The sequence below is a fragment of the Periplaneta americana genome, chromosome 12 (genome assembly GCF_040183065.1).
Source record: "Periplaneta americana isolate PAMFEO1 chromosome 12, P.americana_PAMFEO1_priV1, whole genome shotgun sequence".
Classification (NCBI taxonomy): Eukaryota; Metazoa; Arthropoda; class Insecta; order Blattodea; family Blattidae; genus Periplaneta; species Periplaneta americana.
Window position 1 is genome coordinate 112,770,929 of NC_091128.1, and position 24,683 is coordinate 112,795,611.

The following is a 24,683-nucleotide window of genomic DNA, read 5'->3' on the forward strand; positions in this document are numbered from 1 at the left end:
ATAGAGAGAGAGAGAGAGAGAGAGAGAGAGAGAGAGAGAGAGTTTTCTCGGTGAGATAGAAAATAAAAAATATCCAAAAATCAAGCAAGTCGGAAGGACAGTAACATGAACATAGTAGATATATATATATATATATATATGTGTGTGTGTGTGTGTGTGTGTGTGTGTGTGTGTGTGTATACAGAGTGTTTCCGAGGTGGTGTTACAAACTTTCAGGGATGATGGCGAAGGGCACATGTATCAATTTGAGATAAGTAACCATGGTCCGGAAATGACTGAGTCGAAAGTTATAAGCAAAAATAGTTGTGTGGAAATGGAATTGTAATTTGGCAACACGTGCCCTCCTTCCCTTAACCTTTGGAACAGTCGTGGAAAAATAGTATGGGCCGGATGTCTCCTACGTGGGTACTTGCCCCGATAAAATCTGTGAGCTTGTCTACTATTCGCATTGGCTCATCCGTATTCGAAAATCAGGTCTGCCTATTCCGCTCTCGTGTACTCCTCCATTTCACTAGGACTGATCGACTGGACACTGAAACTTGTACACATACACTGCTGTCTACAGACGTGCATATCAGGACAGACCATATCCGTTACACATTACGCTATTTGCATTGCTTTAGTGTCGTTTCTTGTCCCCACCCCTCAGACAGCGCACTGAATGGAATACTGTAAGTAGACAACATAAATAACGTCAGATGAATACAGTATGTGTAAGCTGTACAGATAAATACACATAAATAAGGTGTACAGAGGAATGACATTATTTCATTTCCACACAACTATTTTTGCTTTTAACTTCCAACTCGGTCATTTCGGACCAGGGTTCCTTATCTCAAATTGATACATGTGCCCTTCGCCATCATTCCTGAAAGCTTGTAACACCACCTCGGAAACACTCTGTACATACATACATGATATATCTGAAAAGCATACTAAGTGACCAAACTTTCGAAGAAAAGTTTCGAAAAACAGTCCAAGAATAAATAAACAACTGGGATATGTACTTGAGTGGTCAAGATACGTCTTTGTTTAAGAACAGGAATCATATCCAATCCATAATAGAAGAAGAGTAAACATTTATTTATGTATTTACTTAACTTTTATTGTACACGTTTTTATTAATATCGTTCGTATTTAATAATTATTGCATACTATTTGGAGAATGATGGTTTGCAGTGAAAGACCTGTCATTTGACGAGTAATTATATATATATATACTGTATATATACATTATATATATATAGTAATAATTACTCGTAAACACCGAAAAATGAATTATTTGCATAATTTATAAATAATATATTTAGTAACAATACGTAGTTATATACGTCAGTAAATTCTTTGAAAGATCATTTAGAAAGACGGTTTGATTCAGAACAATTCTGCATTTTTATAATCACGTGAACTCTGACATTTTTTTGTAAATTGTTAATTTCTGAAGCAATTATGTCTGGGTGATTTATGTACAGACATTATACACAATTGCATTAACTGAGCCATTATAAATATTACATTATTTGTCATTATTTTGAAATGGAGATTGTTTTACTTCATTTCACAAATTACAATTTTAGATTATTAACAATGGTGTATAAATCGATAACGAAGTGCAATAAAATTCATGAGCTTATTTGAATGCACGGTGACTATTTATTCAATTTATTCACGAAATAATATGACTACTACACAAACAAAGAATTACTCTGAATCGGGCCACCTTCATACTTAACAGTAACTATAGTTGTGTAAGAAAAAATAATTTATTTAACACATTACAATATTAAATTATATTTACAAATGTCACATTTGATGAAATTTGAGAGTTGGCTTCTGATATGAATCTTAAACTAAGCACTAAACCTGATATTCGCATTATAATTACAGGAAAAAATGGGATACCTGAACCACATCTCTGGAAGTGACTGACTGTCGTTCTCGTCGACGCACTTCTTAAGCTGTCTCTACTCTTCCTGGCCCGAGGAGTCAGCAGATCTTTAAGGTCAGCCTGTGTGAATATAAGTTAAAGAGTATGGATGAGAGTAGCATGTTAGATTAGTGGTATACATGTCATATAATCTAGACGTGTTATATATGAGTAGTGCATAGTCTATAAGAACACTGATTGGAAGAAGTAATTATTGCGATTAGGGCTAGCCAAAAGCGGTGGATAGATGGCAGATACCGCTTAGTATTTTTGTTGGTGTCACACTTCTTCAGAAACTGCTGCCCTATGAAAACTACTCTCCCCACTTCTCCCTATCTGCTACGTTATAAGCAACGAACCAAGAATCACATTTCAAGCGTAGTGTATTGAAACCTATAGACATGTCAATATGGATTGTGGGGTGAGCTTCGTCAGTTTTCTTTAATATGGAGTGAGCTTACGACTCAATTTTCATTAATGGTGCTTTCCGCGTAAATGTCACGTAAGAAATATACAGGTTTGGATTTTGCATTTTTCATGTTCAATAACGTCTTTGTAAAGGTAAGAATATTTTAGCACTTTCACAATATTTAAAATTGCAACAAGAACTGTCCGTTCTACGGTTTATCACACGTGTTCTTGACTCATAACGTGCGCTCTGCGGTCAGCGTGTGGGCAGCTGCCGCTTCTGCTCTACTTCCGCGAGCGTGGAAAGATTAAATGTATGTACTGTACTTAAGAGCACTGAGGTACCCAGAGAAATGTTTTCGATGGCAATTGACCAAGAAGAGGAGAGACAATTGAGAAACTTGGTATCAAAGTTGGAGAACTCCACTTTTGCTTTTTTAACAGGAGAGGCGAAAAACTAGATCCTTGGAAATCAATGTCATCGTTATACGTACATTTTTTTAAACGTTCTCATAGGTCATAGAAATATTTTTTCAGTCTCAAAATGTGATTAAAATGAATATTCAGGTGGAAATTTAAGTTTAAAAAGTGGAGTTGTCTTTCTCTGAAACTAAGTCATGGAATTGTCTGTTTTTGAAACGAAATGAAGTCATATTTAAAGAGGAGTTGTTTTTTGAAACCAAACGGAGCCATATTTAAAGTGAAATTTTCTACTTTTGAATCTAAGTCTCTTCAAACTCGGTTTTAAAGTACATTTACGTAAAACAGTACTTATTCATCCACAAATCGATTATATAAACAATCAGCCATGTTGGATTCGTGATGTGTGATGGAAAAAGGTGGTACGAATGTGGGCTTCTCATTGGCTATTGAAGGAATTGTCCTAATTTGAAACCAAGCCACAGTGGAGTTGTCTTACACTCTGATTCTAAAGCGCACAATTAAGTGCTATTTTCGCTCTGTTGTGTCCATTTTTGAACCTAAACAGTTTCAGAATCGCATTCAGCACACAAAATTCTATGTGAAAGAATCAATATCTCGAAATCGCACAAAATGGAGTTGTCTAACTTTGATATTATGCTCTTCAATTATTCTTATGTGAGAAAGATAAATTACTCTCTGTTTACCAGCCACTTTTGGCTAACCTTAATGCAGACAATGGAAAAGGCGCTAAGGATATTTACTAAAGAATATTACATAACGAATTCAAGTCTTGAAGAATACAAATTAATGTAATTTATATTAAACATACTCATAGACATTATGGAAAAAGCGGTTGACATTCTAATCAAAGAAACACAAGATTAAAAAGTGATAGGAGCTTATGAAATCCCTTGGATGACCTGAAATATTATTTATGCTCGACCATGCCGAAATGTAGTAATTATACACCTGGTAGCAGTCCTTTAATGCATGTCATTAAAGTACACTACTCATTAAAGTACAGGTGTTCAGCCAATGACAAGTCAGGTTTGTACCGTTATAAACCTCAGCCAATGACAAGTCAGCTTTGTACCGTTATAAAACCGCAAGTATCGATTATTCTCGGATATGCAATCGAAAGAGAATTAGCGAAAAGTCACGGAGGCTGGAAATCCAATACTGTCGCAGAAGGTTATGTTCTGTTACTATAATAATTAGCGTTAATTGTAAATAATATTCAAATAAATTCAATTTGTCATCTCGTTTTTCAATGTCTAATTTAATTTCAATGTTATATCAAAGTTAATATTTAGTTTACTCTGTAGGCTCTTATAGGCTATCAAGGTCAATGTGGACATCTGTTCCTCGGAAAAAATCAATACTTTCGCGTCTGTGCACATCTCACAATTTACGAGGTATTGCTCAAGGTCAGTTAGATACAAATAAAATGAATAATTTCAAGTTAGGAATATGGTCGAGCATAAAAAGTCGTATGAAACTCGCCTATAATGGTAATTAAGAAGCTCGTATGAAAATTATGAAACTAGCTTGCGCTCGTTTCATAAACATCCATACTCGCTTCTTAATGACTATCATTATAGGCTCGTTGCATAATGTACTATTCTGGCATTATGTAAATTTTAGCTTAGGTTATAATAGAATTAATTATTAAATAAATACTTTCACAGGCAGAATGAGTACAGACTATCCAATAATTAGATATGATCCTGTGAAAAACCTTGAGACACATTAAATGGAGAATGGGGCGAGACAAACCGTTTTGAAAACCACCAGGCACGAAGTTTATCTTAAACTTCAGCTTCCATTGTACCATGACTGACGTCAGAGTTAACAGAAAGATCTTTAATGTCAAAATCTTATAATTTTCTCTCTTTATAGATCGAGTATATATTTTTCATGTCGAAACTGAAATTACAAAATTACATTAAAATGTTTAAAATATACCGAGGAGCCGAAAAATCCAGATTCAATCTGTTTTAGATTATACAAATAAATTCCTTCTCATGGATTTTTGTAGATAAAACCAAAGATGAAACGAACATAATAACTGAATATATCTAAAATGAAATGTACATAACCTCCTGGGTCCTGGAGTATAGTATGCTATACTTCTTACATGCTTTTAGTTTCAAATTTGCCACTAGGTGGAATCGTTATCGATCACCTCTTTTGTGTGTCAAGCTCCTGACATCTCTTGGGATTTGCAGAACTTTTTCAGCACTTTTTCACATTTCAGGGATTTCTTTGAAGTGTAGAATTATATTAAACTTTAAAAATGGAACAAAAAATGTCTCAGGACTCAGAAGGATAATAGATCAGTGTCTATACCACATCATTAAAAATGGATAGATGTTGCTTAATAAAGCATTAAATATTACAATGAATTGACAAGATATAACAACATGTTTTACAGTATTTTACTACATATTTACCTACATATTCTGATATTACAAAAAAACCTCAGCTCTACTTATTGTGATATAGATACAAGAATTTCAAGTACTTTGACAGAAATTATTAGTTTAAACAGAGTGAATTTTGGTAACTAAAGAAATGTTTAAACATAATTAATCACTGAAATTCTGTTATAATGAATCCTTTAAAGATAACATTATTAAAAGTAACCAGTAAAAGTTAAAGTTCTTTACATAATTTATTTTTGACATGCGTTCACACATACCCGTAAATTTTCCACATTAATATGTAATAAGGAATACAAATAAGATAAAATACTCCTAAATGATCCGTTATATCGCTATGTAAATTACATGAAAAATATTTCTAACCATTGTGCGTTTCCAGTTTAAAAATTGGCATATTTATGAAGATATTTTCCTGCATTCACGTAAAAGTACCCTTAACTTCATGTCACTTTTCTCCTCATTTAGTGATAATTTAATAATAATAATAATAATAATAATAATAATAATAATAATAATAATAATAATTAGAATTAGAATTTATAAAACAGTTATATTACCGGTTGTTCTTTATGGTTGTGAAACTTGGACTCTCACTTTGAGAGAGGAACAAAGGTTAAGGGTGTTTGAGAATAAGGTGCTTAGGAAAATATTTGGGGCTAAGAGGGATGAAGTTACAGGAGAATGGAGAAAGTTACACAACGCAGAACCGCACGCATTGTATTCTTCACCTGACATAATTAGAAACATTAAATCCAGACGTTTGAGATGGGCAGGGCATGTAGCACGTATGGGCGAATCCAGAAATGCATATAGAGTGTTAGTTGGGAGGCCGGAGGGAAAAAGACCTTTAGGGAGGCCGAGACATATATGGGAAGATAATATTAAAATGGATATGAGGGAGGTGAGATATGATGATAGAGACTGGATTAATCTTGCTCAGGAAAGGGACCAATGGCGGGCTTATGTGAGGGCGGCAATGAACCTCCGGGTTCCTTAAAAGCCAGTAAGTAAGTAAGTAATAATAATAATAATAATAATAATAATAATAATAATAATAATATAATAATAATAATACAGCATGTGGTTCTTTAGGAACTTAGGTGATAGACCTATCACATGGAGGTCATCAGATTAATAGTCACGTTTCTGTAACGCGGATAACCAAATATCGCTGCATATCGGGTCGCCCAGTTTATGAGACCCGCTGATATAAGGGGTTGATGTGTCGGCCTCCACATTTAGTTCATATTGTTAAATCCATGTTTGTATCACTCTGGGCCTTTGTGACTCACAGATTACCGACGACTCTATCCTCTTATTGTTGAGTAGGATTGACTAGTGACATTGTACAGAATTCCGTAAATTTTCTTCCTGTATAACTGCATAAGATAGCTTGTCTTATAATATGTAGCTGTGGGATTTTCAGTTTTCCCGCTGATAAATCTGTGCTGCATGTTTCGTGTGACTATATGTAAAAATTGTAAATTATGTTTTATGTAACGACTCGCAACTGTCGAGGTTATAGTAGCGTCGCCGGTGTGTCGAAATTTTGTCCCTGCAGGAGTTCTTTTACATGCCAGTAAATCTACTCACAATGAGCCTATCGCATTTAAGCACACTTTTTAATGTCATCGAACTGGGTCGGGATTGAACCCTTAACCTCGGGCACAGAAGACCAGCGTTGCACCGACTGCACCACTCAGATCGATGTGACTATATGGAGTGCCTCTGACGACTCCTAGTGCATTACTCTTTCCCTCTTCGGTGATACACAGGTAATAGGCTATTATGTACCCATATATTGCAGTCGAGACTCTATTAGTTATATAGAACAACCTCGTGTGTTGTTTCATCGTATTAAGAAATTCATAACTAGTAGGCCTAGATAAAACAATAATAATTTATTAATAACGATAAATAATTTTATTATAAAGAAACAAATCTAGAAAAGAAATGAAAAGGATAACAGTACTTCAAATATAAATAAAGATAAGAATCAAAATTTCATGAAAATTTTTTCAAGTATTAATGCAAAGAAATAAAGTAGTAAAGGTGTGTAGTTAGTTATACGAATAAAAGTGACGAATAATTGAGATGAGGTGGGAAGAAAAAGTCAAGTTATAAACTTTGGGTTGCTGTAGATTTGAAGTAAAAGGTTAGAATTAGGTTTTTTTGTGTTGTGATAATGACCAGTTAAGATAATGGAAAATGGTTTATATTTAATAGGCATGATTAGGTACATGGGTCCACTGGCATGAAGAATATAATGTATTGTTAATTTTTAAATGGATTATTTACTTAAGAGTTCGGACGAGTACCTTAGAAACAGAGATGTAACTGATTTGCCATCAACTAGTTTCATAGAGCTACGAGATCGGACAATAAAGTAATGAGACTGATCTTTTCCACCTGATGAGGCTACCCTGAAGCCTCCTACCAGAGATATGATTGGCCTTGGTCCTTCCTCCACCCGAATTTCAACTGGCACCACCCTGCAAGTCGTAAATGTGGAGTAACTGCTTGATTAGTGGAGTTATGCGTTTGCTCCTCGTCAATACAATTAACTCGCGTAATATCGCGCTTGTGTGAAACTCGGTGAAAAATGCCACGACAATGTATGGAAACCTTCAGCAAGCTTTTGGAAATGAAGTGATGTCAAGAGCATAGGATTTCCAATGGCATATTATGTTTGCCGAAGATGAAGATGAACAACAACTGCAAGGACAGATGACAACATTGCCAGAATACGTGAATTTGTACGAACTAATAGGCGATAAACAGCCAGAATGATAGCAAAAGTATTGAAGATGAATCGGGAAATTGTTCGCCTCATTCTAACTGAAGACCTGGGCATGAGAAAAATTTGTGCAAAAATCGTTCCAAAAAAAATCTCAGATAAACTGAGAAATGTGGCTTCTTGTCTGCCTCAACACTGCCGCAGTCTCCATATTCACCATATGGCTTCTTCTTATCTCTTATTGTGAAAGGAAGCCATTTTCATACAACAAAAGACGTCCAGAAGGCCGTAACAGAGGTATTAAACAGTATCTCTAAAGATGAGTTTCACAGCTGCTACCAGTAGTGGTAGCAACGTTGATAGCAGCGTTGGAATAAGTGTGTGCAGTCTCAAGGGAACTACTTTGAAGCTGATCACATTATAATTGGTTAAAAATGTAAGTAAAAGTGTTTTCTAAACAGTCTAATTCATTCTGTAATCGATGTACAGATCAAGAGGCGAGACCTGGAATGTGACCTGCGCGACGGGGAAAAGGATGGGCGATGAGAAAGAGTTTATTTCAGGATGTAATCACAGTCTAGTATATACAGTCACGAAGCTCAATACGTAGTAAATATGCACCCATAGATGGTTGCTAACCAATAGGATCGCTAATATCGCCTCATTACAGACAATGCGAATTAGTACCGGCACAGTCTATTGTCCCTAGCACCCTCACGACTCAAGCTTCGTGACTGTATATACTAAAGATACTATAGCCCGACCACTGACATTAAAACCTGCGCCACAAACCAGTGTTCGTTCGTGCGCAGGTTGTCATAGTGCGGGATCTGTTGTGTTGTGTTCCCTGATCGACGTCTCGCAGCGAGTACGTTCTAAACTATTCGAAACAACACTCGTGTCCGAGTCAAATCTTTCACTTTTCAATCTATTATTAATATTCCATTTCGACGTAGTGTGTATAGTTAAAACAGATTGTAATTTATAATAATGGAAGGGAAACCAAATGTGCACGGCAGGCTTTTGAAAAGTGACTCGCGTAAAATTATTTGTAACGTTGCGAAGTATTTAAGTGTTTAAGTACAGCATACAGCAGTACAATTTTTGGAAATATTCAACATTTTTTTCTCTATTACTGTATCTTGTACAATAATTAAAATTGGTATATATAAAACACTGTCCTTCTGCTATATTAAAAAATATTTTTACGTTTTAAAATAATTATATATAATTCTTTCACAAATTCGAAATGGTGGCAGTTCACTTTGCAATGATGAAGCGTTTCCCTCATAATTCATACACTTGTTAACGTTTTTATGTTGTCTCTCTCTTTTATTTTATTATTGAAACTCATGCTTATAATATCATGCTCTTTCAACTACATACCTTAATAAATAATAATTTTTTATTTTGTTTTAGAAAAAAGTACTGATACTTGACCATTTTTGAAAATGAATTTATTTTTTATCAGACAATCTATCAAAGGTAGAGAAGTGATCTTGTATCATATTGCAGATATAACATAGGGGAGAGTCGGGTAGTATCGGACATCGGGTAGTATCGGACAGTGCGTTTCTTTCATCTACCACCATATGGTAGTACCTGAATGACATGTTTACGTTTCTCTATGCGACATCACAGAAACGTAACCATGTTAATCAGGTACTATCATCGTGTGGTAGATGAAAGAAACTCGCTGTCCGATATTACCTGGACAGTGCGTTTCTTTCATCTACCACCATATGATAGTACCTGAATGACATGTTTACGTTTCTCTATGCGACATCACAGAAACGTAACCATGTTAATCAGGTACTATCATCGTGTGGTAGATGAAAGAAACTCGCTGTCCGATATTACCTGTTGTCCGATACTACCCGACTCTCCCCTACATAAATACACAAAAAATTTCATCACAGAATGTTGGATAGTTTTTGGGAAATGCATCATCACTGCACACTGAAATGAATTTTGAAAAAAAAAATGTAAATAATTTTTTTTAAATCGTACATATATTTTTTTTCATATAGCAGAAGGACAGAGTTTCACACATACCAATTTTCATTATTGTACAAGATACAGTAATGGAGGGAAAAATGTTTAATATTTCCAAAATTTTACTGCTGTAAGATGTACCTAACCCCTTAAAAGAGAAAAAAAAAAGAATTTAAGTTGAAATATAATGTTGTCACATCAACAAGGAAGCTACGGGAGTTTCGGCCAGCTTGATAAAAAACGTTTTGAAGGAAGGGGCAGTGTCATTATCTACCACAGTTGGAGTCCGACTAGTGTAACCGGCCTAGCGAGCTGCTCGTATAGTGATGACGTCTCCCTCTCCATGGCCACGTGAGTATTGGAAAAGTCGAAGGTCTTCTTGTAGTTGGTCGAGCTATAGACTGTGATGTAATATTGCGTGAATCTACTGGCACCCAAGTTCAGCTCAGACCAAAAGCTTCTCTTCCCCACCATACTCACCGCTGATATAGCCATGATGCATGATGAACTCCCACGATAGGTCTTGTCTTCTTTACGATAAGATGTTTGGTTAGTTTAAGTATTTCGCCAATGCAGCTGCACTCTGGTCGCATTATACATGCAAATTCAAAACTCTTTTACCTACATGAGAAACGTTTTTGTATGAAACGGCTATTAATACTCAGTCTTCTTGGTTGCGTGATCAGCGAAGTTTTAAGACAAGACAAACAAAGCAAATATTACACAAGGGACACACCCAACCTCCCCCGAATGGAGGTAAAGTGAAAGATAATTTTATGTTAGAAGTGTGTGTGTGTGTGTTTATAGTCGGATGAGGTCAGTTTACGAGCTAAAATCAATATAGCTTAATAAATATAAAGTTGGGTGTAGCAGTAAGATTAACTGCTTTATATAGAATGAGCGAATTATCTTTGGAGTGTAATTAACAGTTTTCGGCATGTTGGAAGAAAACTTTGCTAACACACTATTGAAAGCTGTTATTAATGAGTTTGGAAACATTTGTTTAAAATCGATCTCTCTTTTAAAGTAAACTTGGCTTTTTTTACAGCCACTAACGTAAAAAGTCTGAGTTTCAGGCTGGTATAAGATTTAGTATATTTTATGATGAATATCTTTCCCGTTATTTCAACAACTTCCCTTATCTTATAGAGGTAATTAATATAAATTAATATAGTTTGTAGACATTAGTTATGAGTGGAATAAGTAAATTAGTATGTGTATATAATAATAATAATAATAATAATAATAATAATAATAATAATAATAATAATAATAATAATAATTCAACCTTCCTCAACTTGGTGAGGTTGCCAAAGACAAAGAATGTTAAACAGTAACGTTTAAAATGACTTTAAAAATGTCTTACAGAAAATTTGTTTACAAGAAACTAAAATTTGCAGTAGATAATATTTCACATAATGAAAATTTATAAAAAATACAAATAAAAAATAGAATAAGAAAATTCAACTGTAATTTGAATTTAAATACAAATGTCGCCGTAAAATCTGCAGAGTACCCTTCAAAGCTATAATAGAAATTTCCTTAATTGTTATTTTTGGGACTCCAAATTTATGACAGAATGACACGAACTGTTTTGTTATGGTCTCTCTAGCGTCCATCATTAATCCGATGACTTCTGTATCCCTGAGTTTATATGATGTTTTGTAATAAGGGATAGTGGGTTCATAAATTGTCCTTTTCTCTAGATTAACCCCCTCAGGTTGATTCTGATGCGTCTCGAATCTGATGGTCGGATCAAGAATATAACCTTTTGTCTCTCCTAGTTTAAATGTTATAATATCAGTACGCCGATGACTTCCAGTATCCGCTATTCCATGGACTTCTTCAAAGGTTGTGTATCCATTGGACTTAAGGCATATTGCGATTGTAGACCTGATTTTGTGATGTCTGCTGTTACGAAGAGTTTCGCCAAATGAGCATGAACCCAAGACATGAGCCAAAGTTTCAACTGTGGCATCGCCTACAGTGGTTATTGTCTTGAGTTCTTCCTGGAATAGCGCGTACGGGAGCAACATTACCGGTCACCTTTAGCGCATCTCTCCACCCAGAGCTAGAAAGACCTGTATGTCTGACCCATGTGTTTGCGGGAGTGAAGTCTTGATATAAGCTGACTCCTTTACCTTTCTGTGGCAGTTGACACTAATGTTATTAATTTCAAGGGTTTACTCTTTGAGATATTTCAAACAAAAATTTTTAATGTGATTTTGATCGAGTTTGCTTCCTTTTCGAGAAAAAAATATTTTATATGAAACATTCATAGCTTATTTTGGGAAAGCTATTGAATTAATTCTCAATATGCTCAGCTCAATATGTGATGTGGAAATGGATATTGATTGAATCGGTGCTTATGGGAAAAGAAATTTTACTTAGACTTCGATTCAGAATATAGGATATACGTAATATTAGTTTCTTGGCATAAGCCAATGAGCGTCAATCCCCTCTTATTTATGTGTTATTGAGAGTCTATATTTGGTTGTGTCTTTTAGAGCTTATAGTTTTTATTTTGGAGTTGTTTCCATTAGATATTACATTGAGAGCTTGTAAACATATAGTTCAACACAATCAGGCACAGGAAGTCATTGTGTAAAACACACCATTTTTTTTTAGAAATCTATTTCATATGGTCAAGTGCCATGCCAAACTCAGTTAAGGAGGAAAGTATGATTACAACTTCACTCTAATCGTTTAGACACGATTGATGTTCATGCATCGCTCTCAATCTGAAACTTGCTTCAGTGGCGGGTAGTACATAAACTAATGTTATAAAAACAATCACTACTCTAAACATAAACTAGGACTGACAAGTCCACACAGAACTATTGAACATTTCTCTCTTTAGTGATTAATTGATCGCTGACACTTTTTGTTTTCCACTAATGTATCAATATTCGGTTAGTATATAGACGCAGAGCAGACACAAAATCACAATGGCAAACATTGAACCTTGAGCTTGCAGCTGGTTTAAACTGATTCATTTTTTTAACTGTTCACAACAATATGTCGACCCAAACATTGCAATTTTACGACATATTAGGCGATTAGCTTTACTATCTCCTTCAGTAACAAAATATTTCTATTCATATTCCTTACTGAAGCTGTATCTTGGTACTTTAGACAGGGATATTTTCAGATATTTCATAAATTGATCGCCATTGAATGTTTACGTTTTGCAGTTAATAACTAACAGAATTAAAACAGAGTCGCGGACAGGGGGGGTGGGATGGTAATGTTTGCACTCTAGTGAACGCATATTTGACATCCCTATGCTACACGTTCTCGTCTGTTGGTAACATTGCAAGATTAGACTGAAAATGTAATTGTAGTTGCAGTGTAATTATCTAAATTGTGTCATGTAATTAATTAAGTTGATATGTAATTAATTAAGGTATGTAATTAAGTTGATATGTAATTAATTAAGGGGATATATAATTACTTAAGGGGTTAGGTACAGCTTAGAGCAGTAAAATGTTTCTAAATATTCAACTTTTTTTCCTCCATTACTGTATCTTGTGCAATAATGAAAAATGGTATGTGTAAAACACTGTCCTTCTGCTATCTGAAAAAAAAAATATTTTTAAGATTAAAAAAAATTATTTATATATATTTTTTTTACAAATTCAAAATAGTGGCAGTTCACTGTGCAGTGATGAAGAGTTTTCCTCATAATTCATAAACTTGTTAACTTTTTCATGTTCTCTCTCTTTTATTTTATTACTTAATAAATAATATTTTTTTTATTTTGTATTAGAAGAAAGTACTGATACTTGACCACTTTTAAAGGAATTTATTTTTTATCAAGCAATCTATCAAAAGTAGAGAAGTAATTTTGCATCATATTGTAGATATAACATGCATAAATACACACAAAAAATTTCATCACAGAATGTTGAAATTTTTTTTAAGTTATGTGGGAAATGCTTCATCACTGCACAGTGAAATGAATAAAAAAAATGCATTTTTTTAAATCGTAAAAATATTTTTTTCATATATCAGAAGGACAATGTTTTACACATATCAATTTTCATAGTTGTACATAATACAGTAATGGAGGAAAAAAATGTTGAATATTTCCAAAATTTTACTGCTGTAAGCTGTACCTAACCCTTTAAGTTGGTAATAGTTGGATTTAATAGAAGTACTTATAAGTTAGGTTTACTTTTGATTATTGTAGGCGTTATTATAGCATAGTTTTTATTTATAGTCCTAGGTTTATTTCATCTATTTAATTATAGTTAGAATTAAATTTACGTATATTTTATTTTTTAGTGCTGTAACTATTGAAAATTTTATTAATATAATTATTGTAATGTTATTATTGTGCATTATATATCACTGCCACCGGGTGTATCCCAAATGTAGTGTTAATAAATACATACATGTCAGGAACGGACATGTTTCACGTGGACTCGACCTTCAAATGGTGCAGTAAACTTCAGTTGAAGCTAGAACATCGATTGACAGTGGAACTTCTGTTTGCCAATCCCTAGGGAAATACCGTGATCTGCGGAAAAGAAACCACAGACTTCGGACTGCTTTCGGTGATTGTGTTCCGTAGCAAGCAGACTGTAACGTCGCAAATATATAGATGTCTGGCCCCTGTGCGAAAGAGCTACTTTACCCTTACAAATTCACCTTCCTGACTCTAATAATAAATTATAAGTTGCGCCTGCAGACTAGCATCCCTTCTTGTCTCACTGCAGGGAGTGTTGCTTCATGAGTTCGTGCTTGTTCAGCACAATAGAAACCTCTGAGCACTGAAAGGATTGATGTAATGTTCAAAGCACGCCAGATATTATAACGTCATCACGTAATCTTTGCACCTCGGAACTAAAGTGCTTTGTAGGAAAATGGCACGAAAACTGTAGCACTTGAGCTTATAAAGAAAGTCAAGGGATTTGAATTTTAAACTAGTAGAAAAATTCTGCCACTTTCCCTTCACACTTATCTTCATTTAAATTACTTCTGATTAAATGTATTGTGTGAAATCCTTCAGTCTGGACAACTATGTTTAAATAGTAGTGTTGCATACTTAGAATGACTGCCGATCTATATACATTTTAGACTGAAATATGTAGTCTTATTCCTTACAACTTTGCTAAAACTATGGAGATCAATGTTAACTGTTACGAGAGTTTAGCTATTGTACGCTGGCAGAAACGAATGAGTTGCCATTTCCAGGTGAAATACAATATTGGTTCTCAGTAGCTCTGCTTTCTGTAGACGGCAAATGCTCAGACTTCTCATGCTATATTGCAATAACACTAATCTTCTCATACTTCATGCGGTGTAAGAAAGAAGGCGGGCTCACAATATTCTTAGCTGAAGTGCATCCCATTGCTCGTTAACTATCTGTATTGAGAATATAAACCCCAAATAACACTAACTTATTTTAAGCCTTATGTTAACTATAACTATATGGAAAATATAAAATACTAAGTTTAAGAAGTATTGGTGTATAAAGGTATAAGGCAAAATAAACTATACCATATATCTGTGAATTAAAAGCACCATAATTTAATACCTGGATCATACAGAATATACAGTAAGTTGAAATTTTCTGCTATATAGAGGAAGTGTTACAAATATGAAATAGGGTTACAAATATGGAATAGTGTGATATACGACTTGAGACTGTTATATTCTAGCGGAGGCCTTCAAAATTACTACACACTGATACTAACTAATCTGTAGCTGTGGATTTGATGGAAGTTTAGAACACGCACTATACAAAGAGAATTTCACACATTCCGATTGAATAAACTGCGGTGAATTTGAGTTTATGTGTTTACAATAATTACAGTTCCATTGCGAATGATTAGTACATTATTGAATATTATTTTGAAAAATCAAGTTCCACAGCAAGATTCTGTCTCCCTTTGAAATTGCAACGTACCACAGGAACGAAAGAGCATACCCTGCATAAGGAATGCAAATATCGATAAAATAAAAACCAACGAGATAAAAACGTTTAAATAACTCTAAGCAATAGAAATACGGCATATGAAAAATTCGTCTGATATGTGATTTAATTGATGGGAAAATATTAAATATTCTGATAACATAAAATCTAACCAAACATGCAGGATTTGTAAAACAAAACTCTGCAATTTAAACACACAAAAACTTTAGATTCATCTGAATTTCTGCCTGAACATGAAACATTACAACATGGAGTCAGAGCTCTTCATCTCCGGTTTCGAATGTTTAAATAAATTATGCACATCGAATTAAAATAAATGCTTGTCAAATTAGAGCTAATTAGAGAAATTCATTAGCTTATATGTTGACAATCCAAGCCAAAAGGGATAAAGTATAGTCTACAAGAGAGATAGAGAATTTCATGCGAGGAAGAAATTCCCTGAGTCCCAATTTGACAGACTATTTCAACAGAGCCTTGGAAACATGAGAAAAATGGGTAATTATAGTCTTTAAAATGATACAGTCCTATTTTCAACATTCCGAATGAAGAAAATGGTAAAAATAGGGTTTTTTTAATTTTGGCCACTATCTATCTTTGATTAGCTTGCCCAACCCAGAGCTCAGTCCAGGCCCCGTGAAATACTGCAAGACTTGTTTTTCTTATTCCTCTTATTATTATTATTATTATTATTATTATTATTATTATTATTATTATTATTATTATTATTATTATTATTATTATTATTATTTTACACAGCTTGGGCCTGATGCCCCGTTTCAGCAACACAATTCTTCTTTCCAACGTCTCCTTGGGTGAACCACACCTCGTTTTCCTGTTGATGTGTAGTTGAAAAATTGTATCGGGAGATGGCTTGGTTCCGTCCTTAGTAGATGATCTGTACTGTTGAATTTCGTCACTTATGTTATTCCTAATTAATTTATTTCTTATTCTTTCGTTTGTCTGAAGTAATAAGGTATAGCCAGCCAAAGGGCGAAGCAATTTCATTTCTGCTGCTTCTAGTCGTTTTTGTTGCGTTTGTAATTGACTGCCTTCAGCACAGTTTTGTTGGGCCAATGTGAGAACTGTACAGCGCTGTATTGTGCTACACATCCTTGGTCAAGGTAAGGTGTGTTCTATAAACTACAGCTTTCAGTCGGGGGCAAGTTGAATATCTGATTTGCCGGCGTCTTAAAATCACCGACATTGTTCAAGATTTAGTAAGTGGACTTCCAGTCTGATACTACGTCCGGGTGTGAGTTCGAATCTCTTCTAGATTCATGGGAGTTCATATTCCGAGTTTTCCCCCTACTGCAATGCGAGTTTCAGGAAGTCCTTTGGCGAATAATCGGACTCGTTTACCCAAAATTCAGTCTCACTGATTCCACCAAAGATAAAAATCTGAGTAGGTACTTGCTAGAGTGTCCAGCAGGAGACTTTTGGGTTCTCTTCCGCGTTCTGGAACTTAGGCCATGTCCCAAAGCTACATTTACTACTGAAGTGAACTAGAATGTTCGATGATTGAGCTGTTTGGAATTTCTCCATTGCTAATTTTAAAAATTGCAGCACAATGTTTCGATCTCTCTTCGTCGTCAGGTGAAAACCTACTGTGGGAATCCTTACAGACAGCTAGCCAGTCTGACTAATCGAATCTGGACAGTCGATAGGCTCCTGTTTGCTACCAATCCCACAGTAGGTTTTCACTTGACGACGAAGAGAGATCGAAACGTTGTGCTACAATTTTGAAAATTAGCAATGGAAAAAATCCAAACAGCTTAACCATTGAACAATTCACCGTTGCTCTCCTCCCCTTCATTCAGATTAAAACTAGAATGTTGAGTAAATAATCAAAAGTCATGGTCCAAAGCTACAAAGTGCATAAAAATTAAGTCCGCAGTAGCTAGTAAACGAAAATGCTTGCTTGGTTTATGACTTGTGCAGTAAAAAAACATGAATACCTCGTCAGTAGAGACGAGAATTTCATGCGCTATAAAATCCCAAAATATGCATGCATTCATGCATTATCAAACTATGAAACATGCACGAAAAAGCGAAAAATACATTAAAACATGCATTTTTGTTCCAAATTTCTTATTTCACTTCACTTTTTTTTGCACAATTAACAACTAACAGTATTTCTGAATTGGTTTATGTGAGATTTCTGCCCTTGTCAGTCAATAAGTTTTTGTAGGCAGAGAATGACTCCTTTACATCGGAAGAAGTTACGAGTGCAAACGTGAATGAACTTTTTCTATTACTTAGTTTTTTTTTCCTTTTCCAATCCTGATTCCTGAAGCTAAAATGGGAGTCATAAAAATCGAGAAACTGAGGTGTCCACTCAAAATCATTAAAACATGCATTTAAACTGAATATAATGGATATTATATGCATGATTAAGCTAAAAGTTGCTTAAATATGCATTATATATGTTCTTATCCCCAAAAAGGCAAAAATATGCAAATATGCACGGAAAAAGTACACATATTTGGAACCGGAAATTAATGAAATGGATGAGTACTAAGTTTGAGCTATGTCCTATGTTCCTACAAAAACATGCATTTGCATGGAATTCTCGTCTCTATTCATCAGCAATTGGAGCTACGAAATCTGAAGATGCATTGGAAGTAGAATGTAGAACAATAAGTTAACCTTGAGCATTGACATTGGTACTCCGGTAACTTCTATATAATTTTTAAATATTGTAGGTCAAGACCCAATTATTTTATGTTCTTACCTTTTCCACATAAGTCGTAATGAAACTGTATTAGAATACTGCTTTGTTAATTCAATGCTGCACCATGATGTCATAATTGAAAAAAATAACCTACGAAGTCGTGATTCAAGCATACATGTCCAAATGTCTCTAGTGTTAGTGTATGTTTACTAGTCAGCTAGTTGCTAGGCTCTAGTGTGTAGTATAAACTTGAGCTTTGAGACATGGCCATAATATCTTCAACGATTTCAACTACCTGCAGATACCATGTTCAGTGTACACTAGTACGACCTGAAGAGTCACCTAGTCTATTTGGCTCCTTATGTCTGACCCAGTTGTTTGGACTAGTCAGACATAACTGATCCTATAAAGTAGGTAACTTCTTAGGTCGTAATAATTTGCTTTAAGGGGTTAGGTACAGCTTACAGCAATAAAATTTTGGAAATATTCAACATTTTTTTCCTCCATTACTGTACCTTATAAAATAATGAAAATTAGTATATAAAACACTGTCCTTCTGCTATATGATAATAATATTTTTACTATTTAAAAAAATTATTTATATATTTTTTTTTCAAAATCCAAAATGGTGGCAGTTCACTGTGCAGTGATCAAGCGTTTTCCTCATAACTCAAAAACTATCCAACATTCTGTGATGAAATTTTTTGTGTATTTATTCATGTCATATCTACAATATGATGCAAAATCACTTCTCTACCTTTAATATATTGTGTGATAAAAAATAAATCCAATTACAAATGGTCAAATATCATTATTTTCTTCTAACACAAAAAATAAAAAGAATATTATTTATTAAGAAATGTAGTTGAAAGAGCATGATATTGTGAACATGAGTTTCAGCAATAAAATAAAGGAGAGAGAACATGTAAATATTAACAATTTTATGAGTTATAAGGGAAATGCTTCATCACTGCACAGTGAACTGAAACCGTTTTTGAATTTTGAAAAAATTATATAAGTAATCTTTTTAAATCGTAAAATCATATAGCAGGAGGACAGTGTTTTACGCATACCAATTTTCATTATTGTCTAAGATACAGTAATGGAGGAAAAAAATGTTGAATATTTCCAAAAATTTTACTGCTGTAAGCTGAACCTAAACCCTTAAATATGTAATCTGTATCCTTCTGGGTCCTGCAGTGTAGTATACTATACTTCATACATGCATTTAGTTTGATATTTGCCACTAGGTGAAATCGTTATCGATCATTTTCTGTGCTTGTCAAGCTCCTGACATTTCTTGGGATTTACAGAAAGCACAAAAAGATCGATTCATTCATTGAAGTACGTGTTTCATCTATTTGTAAATGAAAATGGCGACCAGTAACTCAACGCCAAGGCACCCTAGAACATGCTTTCGAAGTAAGTACACAGTAAACGTTATATTTGAAGGGTAAAATGTATAAGGCATATGTCCAGAAACCCTAAGTATAGTATAATATACCTGCATTGGTGCCATGACTGTAACCTGCAGAATTTTTTCAGCATTTTTTCTCATTTCACTGAATTTTTTTCTTTGAAGTGTGGAATTATATTGAACTTATTAAAAAAAATCAAAAAATGTCTCGGGACTAAGGAGGTTAAAGCTGTTGAACACGTTGGAGATTTTAAGTTAAAAGACTCGATGGAAAACCCAAAGTCTACTTCTGAACACAATCGTCATTAAAGCCGAAAATCTAGCATGGAAAAGTGTCTTTAATGACACTCACTGATAGAGATTGCCAGCTGTTTACTATGCTTTACCCTACATGAAAAGAGATTGATTTTTTATTGGTTTATATTACGACGCTTTATCACCTACGATGTTTATCTAGCGTCTGAGTGAAATGGAGGCGATAATGCCAGCGAAACGAGTTCGGGTTCCAGCGCCGAAAGTTACGGGGAACCCATTTCCCGCCTCAACAATTGGTGCATATTAAGTGTCCGTGAAAGTGGTAGATGATATTACTTTCACAGGTTGGTAGTTATACAGTTATAACTTGTTGGAGACATATTTTCCGTCCTACTCTACGATCAGCATACGATATTGAATACTGAAACCTGACTATGTTAACTGTTGTCAGGTTGCGGGCTGGGACGTATAGGCGTGATTAAAATATGCTCGAATTGGTAATAAAGCTTTATAAGTAAAAGTGTTAAAAATTACTTCATATTATAGGTTTTTTGTTTATTTTAGGCTAATCTCTAACCGCCATGACATGTAGACAAGTGAAATACTTTTTATGAAGTCGCTGCGAGTTTCCATTCCAGACTGGTTTTTATTTATTTATTTATTTATTTATTTATTTATTTATTTATTTATCTATTTATTTATTTATTTATTTAATTTGTTTTTTAGTTTTTTCTTTTTTTTCTTTTTTTGTTTTGTTTGTTTATTTATTTATTTGTGTGTTTGTTTGTTAGTTTGTTTAGAAAAAAACATATCCTAAATTTCTTCTTTGTTTTCTTGGGCGGGTCATGTAAATATGTTTTTCATGTAAGTTTCTGTTCGGAGGGAACTTATTACATTGTCCAGTTTTAATGTCAGGATACTGATAATAGAAGATGACATAGAACTTTCTATGAAATGATTTGCAGGCATTGGTTCTGTTTGTGGTAGTTGCAGACTGTTCTGCCTAAATTATAGAGAGGAAACGCACTTTCTCGGATACAAAATTATGAACAAGGTAATCACTAAATCCAGTTATCTTTTAATTGTAAGGCTTCTCTTCGTATAGATCAAATACAAAACAGTCCCTCACTCTTTTAGGAGCGAGATAGGGAAGAACAAAAATTTGAATAAGCCACTTAACTTCTTCTGATATTTTGTCCTTGCATTTCTCTGCTAAGCCAGTATTCTGTAACTTGCACTACCAAGCTTCTGAAAGATGGAATCTGCGTCAAAGGTTATTTGCACTGGCGGAAAATCAACTAACATAAATACAATTTACCGAAAAATCACATTAGATAGCGCAAAATCAACTGGCGGTAAATCATTTACCCCTGAAAGTTAACCATAATTTTCGTTAATGGGTTGAGGGAAAACCTCTAAAAAAAACCTCAGGTAACTTTTCCCTAACAGGAATTGAACTCGATTCCGCCAGTTCTACTGTCAGACGTGCTAATCGTTACTCCACAGCGGTTGACAATTACATTTTCTCCAGCACTTTAGTAGATGGGTAAACAACATTTTCACCACTGCGTTTCGTCACTTTGGATACAAGTTAGGTGTACGGCGATCGCTAGGTACAGAGAGCACTGTGAGTTAAAGAAGTTCAGTCTACAGAGAAGCAGTCTCCAGCACGCTTCGGTGCTCTGTGTTTACATCTAATTAAAGTCTACACCACGTAATTCCCCACCCTCCTCGTATATCTCCTGGAAGTGGCTCTTCCATGCCTATGGCGAGATGTCGTTTCCCACATACGGGCCCTTCCGCAATTTCTTCAGTGATCTCCATACCTCCGTCTCATTCCCTCGTCCTGCGACCTGTCTGATTTCTTCCGCTATGTTGTATTGCCATTGTCTTTTTTTTCTTATTCAGCTTCCTACGTGCTACATATAGTTCTCGATCCCAACGCCCCCTACCTGTCAAAAAGCCCGCAATGCTTGATCCACTTTCTTTTTAGCTTTCCTACAATCATTGTCATAGAAATTAGTAGTTTCTTGTGTCTCCTTTCGGTTCCCCTTTAACTTCATTACAGAACCTGCTTCCTGAATAATTAACTTGATCTGTTCCGCCGTGACTGAGTCAACGCCCTTCAGTCCATCCTCCAATCTCTGTATATACACGTCCTTATGTTCTTCCCTCCACCTATATATTGGGACCGATCTTCCCTGCTCCACTTTATTCCTTCCATCCACAGTTAGTCTAGTCTCGTCCATTATTTCTAGCTGCACACAAATAGGAAAATGATGCGAGTCCGTCCTAACCAGAAATCCTTAATTAAAGGTATTACGTCTTTGCTGCATATAATAAAATCTACAGCACTCCACTCATTGGCATTAACAAACTTTAATTCCCTCATTTGGTCTCTCCCATAATTTGCATTTAAAATCTCAAAGCTAAATGCATCACAAAATGCAAGTAGTTTCTTACCTTCTGCATTAACCACCTTACCTTTACTGCATCTATTCGCTTTCCTCACTTCCTTTTCAACGTCCACTCAATCTCCGAAAGAAATATTTTCTATTCCGATCCTCGAATTATCATCCCCAATTAACAATAATGACGCATCGGGATATCTTACACGCAAATCTACCACTCTCTCCGCTAGGTCTTCGTAGAAGGACGAGTTGCAATATTTCCAAGATGATGGCTGTTTGTATAAGCCAATAATTATCATTAGTATGGCGCCACTCCTTATACTAACACATATCACACCTTCTAAATTATTATCAATTTCTCTAACCTTCATCCAATTATGCGTTTTATAGAGCATACTAATCCCTCCAGGCCAACGCCCTCTTTTCCCCTATATCTACTACATGCATTGAAATTACAATGGTTCGTAAACTGTACCTTATCATTAGCACTCATCCATGTTTCAGTCATACACATAATGTCAAATTCGTCCAAAAAGTCATAAAAGTCCTTGTTGCCTATTTTACTTTTCAACCCTATATATTCCAGTACCCGATCGTGAGGAGAGTTTGACATGGCTATTGACCGCCATTCACTGGCACTCGTTTCACTTTTCTCGTCTCCGTCTCCCGTTGAGATCAATTCGGTACTTCCACCCCAACTGTATTCTGTCCTCTGTCCCTCGCAGTGTTACGTGACGAACCCCCATTCTCCACGCTGCTGCTGGCCCGAGGACCTCCCGGGGCTTCTCTACTGGCGTCTTCTGACCCGTCCTTCCCCGGTGGTCTTGATCCTTTATCGGGGTCGCCATGGCGCTCACCTCGCTCTCAGGGATCTCCGGCTCGATACCAGATACGTTCTCCTTTTCCTGCGAATGTCCTCCAGCTCTCCTCTGTGCCACACTAGGCCATTGATAATTAATTTGTCATACTGAAGCACAGCACGACATCTCTGTCGTCTCGCCTCAAACATATGTCGTTTAAGGTACTTCCTCTCGCGACGGACTCTCTCGCTGAAATCTTCATCATTTTATGGATATATTTTAATTTTTTTTCTTGATTCTGTTGCACTTTATCAATAAAACTCTTAACCACGTCCAATGTCGAATTAATAATAAGCATTGTATGTATTGATATTTTTTTTATTAAGTCCTTAAAAATGCTACATTATACTCTTTTTTCTTTTTGCCTTCATGATGTATCAACAATGTTATTAATTTCGTGTCTAAAAATCAAACATTTTTGTTACAATGAAGTGATAATTCAGTTAAATTTACGAGTCTATGTAAAAAAGTATAAAATTAGTTTTTATACAAAATAACTACCAAATTTATTATTCTAGTGAAATTGTAGTCACACTGATATGTATAGGCCTACTATAATAAAATACAAATAAATTGAATAATTAAACGAAGAAAATCTCGGGGAAGGATGCTAGAATACTTGTAGCATTACCGCGCTGAATGGCGATACCAATGCGCTGACGTAGATATTGACTGCTTCGAGGGTCCTCAGAAAGCTGCACTAAACTTCTGCCTGTGGTGGAGATGAGAGCTTTGGCTTCACTGCACCATGATCCAAACGTTTCAACCGCAAAAGGGACAAAAATATAATTATCTGCAAGATATTTATATTTATGGTGTTTACTGACAGCGGCACTTTCTGCTGCAGATCCTGGTGTCTTAGAGGTTGAAGACAAATGAGAAGGGGCCAATGTATCCACACATGTGGAATCCCAAATGAAGGATTCGCCTACACGCCACGGGACTAGAGTCAGACCATCGGGTCTCTTGCCGTCTGAACGGCTGATCCCGGAAGGTTCTTTATCTTTCATAGTGCCACTTGCAAAAGCTTGGAATTCCCTCCCCCTCAATATCAGAGATTGCCGGTAGCTGTTAAAATTAAAAAAAGAAACTGAAAATTCATCTATTAAGCAATCAAATATCTCACTATCGACAAATAATGTACAATAGGGTCTGTCTACTCATACTTGTTTCTCCTTTCTCTATTAATTTTAC

At 35.1% G+C, this 24,683-nt stretch overlaps 1 protein-coding gene and 1 long non-coding RNA gene across 2 annotated transcripts in view; one reads left to right on the plus strand and one right to left on the minus strand.

The window, feature by feature from the left end:
- LOC138710078 (uncharacterized) overlaps positions 1-24,683 on the plus strand; it is a 736,860-nt gene that overhangs the window by 167,844 nt on the left and 544,333 nt on the right. Inside the window, exon 2 of the long non-coding RNA XR_011335051.1 lies at positions 1,888-2,002. This is a non-coding gene — a long non-coding RNA (uncharacterized lncRNA). The remainder of the gene's footprint in view (positions 1-1,887; positions 2,003-24,683) is intronic.
- LOC138711275 (RYamide receptor-like) overlaps positions 23,274-24,683 on the minus strand; it is an 80,918-nt gene continuing 79,508 nt past the window's right edge. Inside the window, exon 6 of the mRNA XM_069842706.1 lies at positions 23,274-23,558. Coding sequence (XP_069698807.1) covers positions 23,274-23,558 — 285 coding nt within the window. The remainder of the gene's footprint in view (positions 23,559-24,683) is intronic.